Source organism: Lycium barbarum, chromosome 10 (assembly GCF_019175385.1).
Source record: "Lycium barbarum isolate Lr01 chromosome 10, ASM1917538v2, whole genome shotgun sequence".
NCBI classification, from domain to species: domain Eukaryota; kingdom Viridiplantae; phylum Streptophyta; class Magnoliopsida; order Solanales; family Solanaceae; genus Lycium; species Lycium barbarum.
The window spans coordinates 102,981,629-102,992,724 of NC_083346.1; the positions used below are offsets into that span (position 1 = coordinate 102,981,629).

General features: G+C 31.6%; 1 protein-coding gene across 1 annotated transcript; it reads right to left on the reverse strand.

Annotated features, from left to right (window-relative positions):
- Positions 1 to 9,163: 9,163 nt before the first annotated feature.
- LOC132614930 (transcription factor DICHOTOMA) lies at positions 9,164 to 10,788 on the reverse strand. The gene has a single exon (XM_060329480.1). It carries the CDS (start codon positions 10,503 to 10,505, stop codon positions 9,351 to 9,353), a length of 1,155 nt encoding a protein of 384 aa, XP_060185463.1. The 5' UTR covers positions 10,506 to 10,788; the 3' UTR covers positions 9,164 to 9,350.
- Between the last annotated feature and the right edge of the window lie 308 nt (positions 10,789 to 11,096).

Below are 11,096 nucleotides of genomic sequence, written 5' to 3' on the forward strand. Positions count from 1 at the left end.
ATTAAAAAAATAAGTACTTTTGGGGAAAAATAAGCTTGGCCAAATAGGCTAATAGAAGCACTTTTTAAAAGCTTGACCAAACACTAATTGCTGCTCAAAAATACTTTTTAAATTAATTGACCAAACACAAAAGTACTTTTTAAAATAATTTTTTTTTTAAAAAACTTGGCCAAACAGGCTATTAGTGTTACCATCTCAAAAAAAAAAAAAAACGGAAACACCTTATCACCCCTACTTAAAATTTTATTACTACCTACTCCTTTATTATCGAAGACTTCCTTGGATTTTCTGTTTTCAAAAAGATACTGTACTTACTAGATATTTTGTCTGGTCACTTGAAATTTCCAAAAAATTGGGCATAAATATCGAAAATCGAAAAATCAGATCGAACTGAATTAGTTTGGTTCGGTGTTCGGTGTCCACCTTCAAAAAATCGAAACCGAAATAGCCGAATAGAAGTTTGATAAAACCGAACCGAACTTCCACCGAAATTTAATACATTACCCAAAAAAATTAAAATAGTCCATGCCCATTAAGTTTAAGCCTAAAAAAAACCCAATTGTAACAAGCTCTCTTTTGCTTTTGTATCCCTAATTTTCCACTTCAGTTAAGAAAATCAAATATCCTTAACAAAAGAAGGTGACCAGGATGTGTCTTTTAGATTAATGTATGTCCTTTATGTATTTTCTTAATTATTTTTACGGTATGTATATAACATCTAGTAATCCTATATCATGGTTATGGTTTTCTCTTCTTGTGTATCCTGTTTGCTTGATTTTGATTTCAATTTATCAATTTTATGTTTTATTACTTTTGAGAATATGAATTAGTGTAAATGGAATCGCTTCTAATATCATATCAAAAAAACCGAATTGAAAAAATCGAAACCGAACCGAACTGAACTTCAAAAAACTGAAACCGAAATAGCTGGACCAAAGTTTGATAAAATCGAACCGAAGATCCGAACGTCCACCCCTAGTCCTAAGGATAAACCATTGTAAATGAATTACATATGCTGAATTGTTGTATGCTACCAATTATTCCTTCCGTCCCAAAAAGATTGTGTCACTTTTCTTATGACTTTATCTCTAAAAGATTGACACGTTTCTATATTTAGAAACAATTTAATTTTATGAGATAATTTAAAGCCATACAAATATCTAAAGCTTGTTCTGGACTACATAATTCAAAAGTCTTTCTTTATTTCTTAAATTCCGTATCAAGTCAAACTAAGATAATATTTTATGGGACAAGGGAGTATTTATTTTAGTTTAAGTGGTCAGATATGTTACACTTTTATTTATTTAATTTTGTTTTCAAACATATCATTCATATCCGGTTACAAATACCTTATGGGCAAGACATGTGAAATTTGTATGAGATAGATGTGAAACTTAAATTCAAAGAACATTGTACTCTAAAACCATATTGAATTCAATGACCACCTTGTATAAAAATTTCAATTATAAAAAATAGTATATTTTATTTACTTAATTTTATCTTCAACAAATGATAATTCTTTTTTAACGGCATGACCAATAAAGCTTTCCCGCTAGAGGCAGATGCAACCTTATAGCATTAGATTCATTTAAACTTAGTATTTTTGATGTAGAATATAAATTTATGTATGAAAACTCACTAAAATTGCAACAAATGATAGGTCTGAATCGATAATTTTTAAAATATACTCCCCCTGTCTTAATTTATGTGATACACTTTCCTTTTTAGTCTGTCCAAAAAAGAATGATACAGTTCTACATTTAGAAATAATTTAACTTTAAAACTTCGATCCTTTTCCTTTTACCCTTAATGAAATAATTTACAATCACACAAATATCTTTTACTTTTTTTTTTTAAATCACAAGTTTCAAAAATCTTCATTTATTTCTTAAACTCTGTGTCTAATCAAACTATATCACATAAATTGTGTAGGTACAACACTAAGAATCTGCCATGTTTCCAGCACGTCTTGACATTAACATGATGGCACTTACAATATTTGATTAGTTTTACACTACTAGTAGTGATCTTCAACCATTGTACATTCACATTTCTAGTCTCATGCATGTCTTATCAACAGTAATAACAACCTTTGACTGGAAAAGATACATCCATCCGTTCTGCTTCTTTATTCTACTAGAAATCAAGCAAAATGGAAAATAGCATTTCTCACACAGAAGCAAATTTGGTGAAAGGCTTAAATGCGAAATAATTATGACAATTATTGCATGCTTTTGAAGGCATTTAATTTGGGAGTATGGTTTGTCATATTGGCAGACCATGAAAAGCATGCAGACTGAGTCTACACCATTTTCTTGTTATTCTCTGAGAGTGTCAGAATGTAAAATTAAAATTGAAGTTGAACTAAGAAATTCTTCTAATATAATGTTAGATCATGAAGTCAAACGAAGTGTTTTTTTTTTTTTTTTGTGGTCCATGATGTTGTACGGAGTACTTAAAGCATGCATGAACAGATTGGTAAGATTCCATTTCAAATCTTGGACTTTGATCAGTCAAACCAGGAAATAGGACACTGAGAACAACAAAATAATAGCCAACAAATATATAATTCTTATATATCAATATATATATATATATATATATATATATATATATATATGTATAATATACATAATTTATGCATAACTAGTGTATATTTTTGTATATATAGCTGTAATTATTTCTGTAATTACGGTTGTAATTATTTCTATAAGTGGTCCATCGTGTAACTATCCCAAAAATATAATCCCATATGAGCCATTTGGCTGGAGTTTCAAAAGTTCTCCAATTTAATGCCCTTATCCTTGATTAGGTAATTTATATGCTCTCTTCTTCTTGTTTTAGTAGTTCTTTTTGGAGTTTATATATGGATAATGTAAAAGAATTGTGAACAATATATGAAATCTAGTTTCTATCCCTTCCATTTCATTTTATGTGGCAGTTTGATTGGTTATGAAGTTTAAGAAAAAAATAAAGATGTTCAAAATTTTAAATATGTCGTGAATTTTCTGTGACTTTATATGTATGTCATTAAAGGTAAAATATAAAGTTTACAATTAAGTTTTCAAACATAAAAATATATGTCTTAATTTTTTCAAAAAAGAATAAAAAGGAAATAGTGTCACATAAAATTGACGAGGAATTACATTTAACAACACATATAGTTGATAGAACTAATTAGCTACCTGGAAAATAAAATAGACATGAACCTGTATAAGATGTTAAATTATATAGATAGTACAAGATGCTTTACACTATTTAGTGATATAAGTTAATTCCTTTTTCTATTTCTTCTTCTGGGATGTATAAAAAGCGCATAAACTAACTTTAAGAGGACATCACACGGGTACATATCCCTTGAAAAAGATGTTGATACTAATCGTGAAAATTGCAAATTGCATTTATTGAGACCATGTGTTGGCGTTGTTTCAAAGTAACACACAAGTACACGGCCTCACACTACTAAGAATATTCAATACCTTATAAGTAACTTTCTTTTCCTTTCAGCTACCAATATGAGACTTCGTTCGCATATTCATCTCCCTTTCGAACTAAGTTTCACATGGCTCATTACCATGATTCACGGGTCACAGATTCAACATATATGTGAGCCACCCACATTGTCAAATTGGACCAAGTCAGCACAGTTTTCGCTAAAAGGCCTCACGCCATTAGGAGTATACAACATGTTATAAGTAACGACTTTCTTCGGACACCCAACACTCCAACATTATAAGTATATGAGAACAAGTTGATATAATGATATAAGCTAAACGGTTAGCTAGATTATTTAAGCGACTTCAACACCTTTTTCTTTTAAGTCGGTCATCATCTAAATTCAAATATTCTTCAGGAAAAACATAGGAATTAGTTGGGTTGGGTACATTCATAAATAATGTTTGATACTAACAATTGTCTTTGTATTTCTCCACCGAGCTATTATAATAAATGAAAAGATGCAGACTTCAAGTTTGTATATTATAATGAGTTACCTAATTATTATGTCAGGTAGCATACTGAATTTGAGCCGTCATGAAAATAGTGACAGAAAGTCTGCAGAAATAACTTAGAACATCTGGGAGAGCAAACGGATGAGTTGTAAGGTAACTTAATGTTCCATTCTGCTCTACATGGTAGGAAACCTAAGTACTTTGATCTTTAGAATCTCTTTAAATGAATATTATTGAGTTGGTTAGACTAAATTCTACTCCAGTCAATCCAACTTAGGAGCCATTTGATGGTGAGAAATATTTATTTTTTCCGGAATAATCTTTTACTTTATTTTAAAATCAGTGTTTGCTTATAAAATTTCTAAATCCAACTTAAGTAGAGTTGGATACTAAATTTGAAAAAGTGTTCTAACCTGTTTTTTTACTCCATCTTCATAAATTGCAAATAAAACGTTCTCTTCTGTCCTTTGCAAAAAGTATAATCAAACACAATTTCATATTTAGATTTCATACTTCATAAGTTTCTAATAAAATGAAAAATATTTCAAATCTATGTCTAAACGCCTACTTAATATTTTTGATATGATTCTCCCACTCCTTTGTGCATTGCTACAACATCATGTTATAGTGAAGACATGACTAAGCGTGGCGGTCAGTTGATCGCACAATTTAGCATGATAATCAGAGTAAATAAAGGTCCTGAATTTTATTAAGTCTCACTATTGCTATTAAAATTAAATTGCATGTGTTGGTCTATACAAAAAAAGATCTACAAATAAGGAATGTGTCTAAAACATAATTAAATTTATAATAGCTTGCTCTCTAACCGTTTAAATTTTCAAAATAAAATACAGATAATTCAAAATATATCATCAAGTAGCTGATACAAATAATGACACCTGTTAACTGTAACTACCTAAGTTCATCTGATACCCCAATTGGCAATTACTTATAGCATTCAACTATATTTATAAGCCTGACATTAAAATATATCCCACCTTTCAAGGGTGCACAAGTTACTGTTCATTAGAACTGAGAAACTTTGACTCAAATCATATATATGAATTAAACAACTAACTAAGAGGATATTTGGATTTGCTTGTAAGTTGGTTAAACCTGTTTATAAGTATTTTTTAACTTTTTGGAGTGTTTGATAAAATAGAAAATAACTTAAAATAAATTAAAAACGGCTTAAAATAAGTCAAAAGCAAAAGGTTGGTGAACCCCAACTTATTATTTTTTTAGCTTAAAAAGCTACTCCTTTGACCAATTATATAACCTTTTTATCCCTTATATTTTCTTATAACTTTCAAAATATCCGCTAGTAGTCCCAAAACTCTTACCCCACCCTCCTTTTGTCTTTTCCATTGATTAATATCGAAGCATTCTTCGTTTTATTTTTTGTCATTTAACTGGTATAAACAATGAGCAAGTAGTTAACCTCCAGGTTCAGTATTAATAATCCAAGGGGTCAATTTCACTAAAGTCATTTAACTTTTCGTATATTACACTGAAATCACCAATAAATTACTTATAATTAATTATTTCAGTTAATAATTTTTGTTTAGTTAAAAAAAATGACTATAACCAATTTTAGAATTTAATTTAAGTGAATTGAAATGTAAATTAAAATTTTGCAATAATCAATTTAGTTTTGATGTTAACAACTTTAAGGTCATTTTAACAGAAAAAGTGTTTATCAAACACTTCTATCCGAACATGTAACTAATTATTTATAAAATCAGCTCAACCACTTAAAAAGTGCTTTTCAAACTTGGTGCTTAAAAGCTACTTTTTAAAGCCAATCCAAACTGGCTCTAAATAAGCTGGGTGAGTTTGGTAGAATTTCCATTTCGAATCCATAATGTTCAAACTCTGTATTCGTCTTTTTGACATTGTGCTATATGTACTCACTTGCATTTCAAATCTTTCTGAAATAAATTGTACATAGGGTGTGTTTAGTACGAAGGAAAAAGTTTTTCATGGAAAATATTTTCTAGGAAAATAGGTTGCTTCTTACTTAAGCAAATATCGAAGGTGATAGGGAGATAAGGGTGTGGGGGTGTGAGGACTACAGGACCGAGGGTGAAGATGAAGTGTGTTGAAGGGTGAAGAGGACACGATCAATATATATAATATGCCACTTGTCAAACTTGTTTTCCCTACCTTATGCCACTTGTTTAACTTTTTTTCCCTCATCCACTAGAGAAGTCATTTACCTCATTTTTAAGGAACTTATTTTCCTAGAAAAATGATCCAAAAATTTTGATCAACCGAACATGAAAAACTGTTTCCTCTACTGAATTCACCCGTAATTCGTAAAACCCAAGTCTATTATCGTAGACAACTAGTCAAGTTGTGATGTTTACTTAGATATAAGGTTAATTCAAATGTAGCAGTTGGCCAAGTTGGCTAGATATATCTCCTATGTTTGGACTTAATATATGCTCGTACCTATTCTCTGACCTTTTTTTTTTCTTTTTTTTTTTCGTTTTCATTTTGGGTGAGGGGAAAATTAATTTGAAGAGTGTAACTTAACCAAACAATCTAGTTTCTACTTGTGCAGGCAAATTCTTGCCATTAATCGATAACAACCCAAATAATTAGCTTGAGATCACATCTCTAATGTCATATTCTCATAAACTCACATGTACCAGCTGAAACAATTCGAAATTCTAGAGGAGCAAAGTGAAGTTCCTCACTTGACTAAAGTAAGAGTACTAATTTGTAACCTTGATCTGCCATCATAAATCGAACGCAATTAACCGATATGTGCAGTTGATCGATCACTACTAAATAAATAGGAATTAAACGGACAAATTTTGTAGCATAACAAAAAAGGTCGTCACTAATTAATCTGGTTAGCGACAAATTATAAAAAAAAAATTGATAGCTACGAGCTATTAGCTACAGATTAGCAATCAAATTCGTAGTTAATTCTAGTTCTTTTTGTTTTACATTTTTTTTTAATTGAACACTAACGTTGTTACGTTCTTAATATTTCTGTACTGTCCATACAATATCAAGAGAAATTAGTACTTCTGAGGCAAGACAATTTGGTTACGTTCCATCAGATCATTTCTTTTGAAGTCCAAAGAGAAAAAAAAATCACTAGCATATGAGGGATTATTTTGCAATACAAATGGAAATATGAAATTCGACATGGAAGACTACTTAATAGACTTAATTCAGCAACAATTGCTGTTAGAACAAGTACAATAATAATTAAAATTAATTAACGTACCACGGTTTCCTTTTATACATCGTTGAAATGTACTAAGATGGTCAAATTAACCTTATTCAACTTGTTCATACTTCATAGCAGCTAGTACACTGTAGATTTGTCCATAAGGTCCAGTGCCAATTTATTCACCCTAGTAACGAGTAATTAAAAGCAAACTTAATTGCTCAAAGCTGTGGACCGGAATAATGGTCAGTCAAATCTATTTCTTGCATAAATTGCACGTATAATCTCATTCAATGGTATATGTATACGTTGTACTTAGTAATAAATATTTCATGAACAATATTTCAGTTCCCCCTTGAACACAAGGGGTCGATAAAAGAAGCTGAAATAAAATGAAATGAGCTGCAAAGATTAGGGTATGACAACACAAATCAACGATAAATAATGAAAGAAGCTGCAAAGATTAGGGTAACAACACAAATCAACGATAAATAATGAAGGATACCTGACAATATCAATCAAGGTCTCTTCAATTCATGGGTAGAATTTACATTTGACTGATTAGTCAAACAGAACAAAGAGGATATTGGAAGATCTAGAGAGCTCAAGCAATAGTGCAATTTGTGCAATATCAATCATATGATCAACTGTCATACTCTTTAATATGGTGTCAAAGAGAGACAGAAATTCTGGGTTCAAGTCTCACTGTTGTCCATAATTATTTAGTTCGATAACTAGACGGTAGGTATGCCTATATAGAGAAAAACCAGCTCCGAAGCTGAAAATTGAGGTCAAAGAAGCAAATATGAACTACTATATGTATTTTTCTTTTTCAATTTGTTGTAGATAGCAAATACTATTAACCATGAACAAGAAAATATACTGTAAACCTTTTTAATTACGAACACTTCCAAACTTCGAGATTCCTAAAGGCTTTCATCATCAATTTTAATTTGATGTTTGTTTTCCTCATGATGCCTGAAGCTAAGATATCATGTAAAACAAAGGTATACTCCATTAATATTTTTAATGAGAGAGAGAGAGAGAGAGAGATCAAGCAGCCAATTCACTTAAGTTGTCGGAATTTGAAAATTTACGACTTCTATCATTTTAAATTTGCAGATGAGCAGCTAACAAAGTTCAGTAAATAAAAATAAATGAAGTAAAAACTACCGAATTAAAGTCTCACCAGAAATTCATCAATTACACCAATCCAGAGAGGGGTGAAATTAAAATTAGTGTCTCATGTGTAGATATTGAATAAATTAATGCTATCTCTTGCACCTTGCAAATGCATGCATTAGATATATTATGAAATAAACTAGGCAATATTGCCATTTTTTTGGTACAAGTTTGACTGGCTAATTAAGGCCATTTATTCATCAAATGATTTAAAACCTCTGGTAGGAAGAAACTTCCCCCCCCCCCCCCCCCCCCCCCAATTTATTACTATGGATATGAGTTTAATCCTGAAAGTAAAGAGCTTTATCCTGGAAGGTCTATACATTCAAGATTCTATTAATTCTTCCAATCAACCTGAATTACAATGGCTAGTTCATTTGTTTCAAACTACAATATGACATCTATTGGCACAAAGTACTTTGGCTGAGTAATTTAATTTAAGGCCATTTATTCATGAAGTGATTCAAGAGGGACAATAAACCCTCTAATCGGCACTACTCTTCTTAAATTGGAGAGATCTTCTCTTGAATTTATAATAAGGCATGACTTTAATCCTGAATTGAAAGATCCATCATCCACCGAGTTCTGAATCGTGCACCAGCTGGCCCTCGAGAATTTCTATGTTAACAAAAAAAGAGTGCCTAACTTATCCAGGAAGGTCTCATGCAATTGTTTTCTATAGTTGCCTCAACCATTCTGTTTATGCAAGAATTTATTTAGTCAGCAACCTCTTTTCTTGTAGTGTGATAGATTATTTATGGAGTCTCTACTCAAAACCCAACCAGCAATAACAAGTTTAGTAAAAATCATCATGAAACTTAGAAAAAGAGTATACAACTAGTGAGATAATCAAACAATAAATTTCATTATTAAACGCGTTCCCTTCCTTTTCTACACACCAAGCATCAAAAGCAAAACATTAGAATTTCTAACACATTGCAAAAATTAACCAAAATAAGAAAATCAAACAGGGTGGACATAGGAGGATGACACTACAATAAGAATCGCACACGTACAACTTGAAATCCAGTTTATTCCGGTCTATGATGTCTGCAGGATAAATTCTTTTCTTGATCCCCAGTCTGAAACTGATAACTGGAGTTAGCCAAATAAATTGAGCTAGGGTTACCTGCAAATGGACCATAGTTTATTTCCCAGTTTCCAAGAAAACTCATGAAGCAATTGCCTGAATCTAATCCTCCAGTAGTTGCTGAGGAAGTTGCACCACCCAAATAATTTTGAATGATGCCAGTGTTAGAAAAATAATGATGTTCTAGAGATTGAGAATTGGCTTCATGGGGTGAACCCTTTTCTTGATTGACACTTGTATTATAAGAATTATTATTGGAATCTTGATCAGGAAAAGCACTGTTGCTTCTTGATGGCCCTAATTGGTCAAAGATACTATTAGGGTTTGTTTCGTACAATTCTTTGCACTTTTCAAGACCTTTGATCATCATTTTTTCTTTGGTCCTCTCCCTAGCCCTTGCTCTTGCTTTTTCCCTTGACTCCCTTTTATGAGGATTATTTTGTATCATTCCACTCATTTTTTCTTTCTCTTTTCCTTCGTTGATTGAGTTCTCCTCACATTCAGACATAAGGGAATCACTCTTTCCTTCACTGCTTGAACTTTTACTATTAATATTAATCTTGTTACCATCACTATATTCCTTTTGTGGGATGTTTTCTGAGAGCTCTTTTATGGCATTGTTGGAGTTGAAGAAAAGCCATTCTATGGTTTTGCTTGCTTTATCATAGCCTAACATGTCTTGGAGATCGAAGAACTTACGCGCTATGTGAAGAGATAATCTCACTCTTCGATCCCTCACGCCTTGAGCTGTGCAAATCTTGCTATGCCTATCCTTCTTCCCGGTCCTCCTTCGTGGCGTTGTGCTAAGATTTCTCTTCTTTGATGATGTTTTAGCCTCAATAGACATTTCCCCCTTTGATGTCTCACCAGAAATATGAGTAAAATTGCCTTCTTTGACATGATGGGGCAATATTTGGCTCAAGGGAGACTCATCATGATGATCATCAAGAAATGGAGAAGGGAAGTCCAAGAAAAATGGATTATCTTCTTGTCTTGAACTTGTACTAGGGTTTAGATGATCATATGTAAAAGACCTTTCAAGGACTGTTTTTGAGGTATAGGAAAAAGGTTCATGATTGTTGCTTGCAGGAAACATGTGTAGGTTTTTTTTTTTCGTAGTAGAAAGCCCAAAAATGATAATCTTACTTTGGTTTAAGTTATTCAGTTTAAAAGGTTTCAAGAACTTTAGGTGCTTGCTTTATTTTCTATCTGAACATGTGTTTTTTTAGAACAACAAAGGATGAAAAGTTGAGGGAAGAGGAGGCTAATAGGGCTTGACTATAACTCATGTGATAATGATGATGGCACCATGGCTATGGAGAAAGAGGACATGATAGTGGTAGTGGTGGTTGGAAGGAAAATATAGATTTGGCAGACTATGGAAAATTAGAAAAGCAAAGGTACATATTTATATTTAAAAAAAAAAAAAAACAAATTTAGGGCAACGGGAACTTAGATGTAGTACTTGTACAGACACACTGTTTTACTATTAACTCCTTCAATCTCATCTGACGTGACACACTTTTACTTTTAAGAAACCGTTTGGCCATGAGAATTATTTTCCTTTTTTTGAAAATTTTTTTCCCTTCATTTGAAAATCAGTGTTTGGTCATGAAAATTTATTTGTAGATTAAAGATAAAATGAATAGTAGATTATAAACTTAATAAATATACAAAGATGCATTTT

What these genes read in the sequence shown, in the direction of transcription:
- LOC132614930 (XM_060329480.1), bottom strand. Translation starts at nt 10,505, where the DNA reads ATGTTTCCTGCAAGCAACAATCATGAACCTTTTTCCTATACCTCAAAA.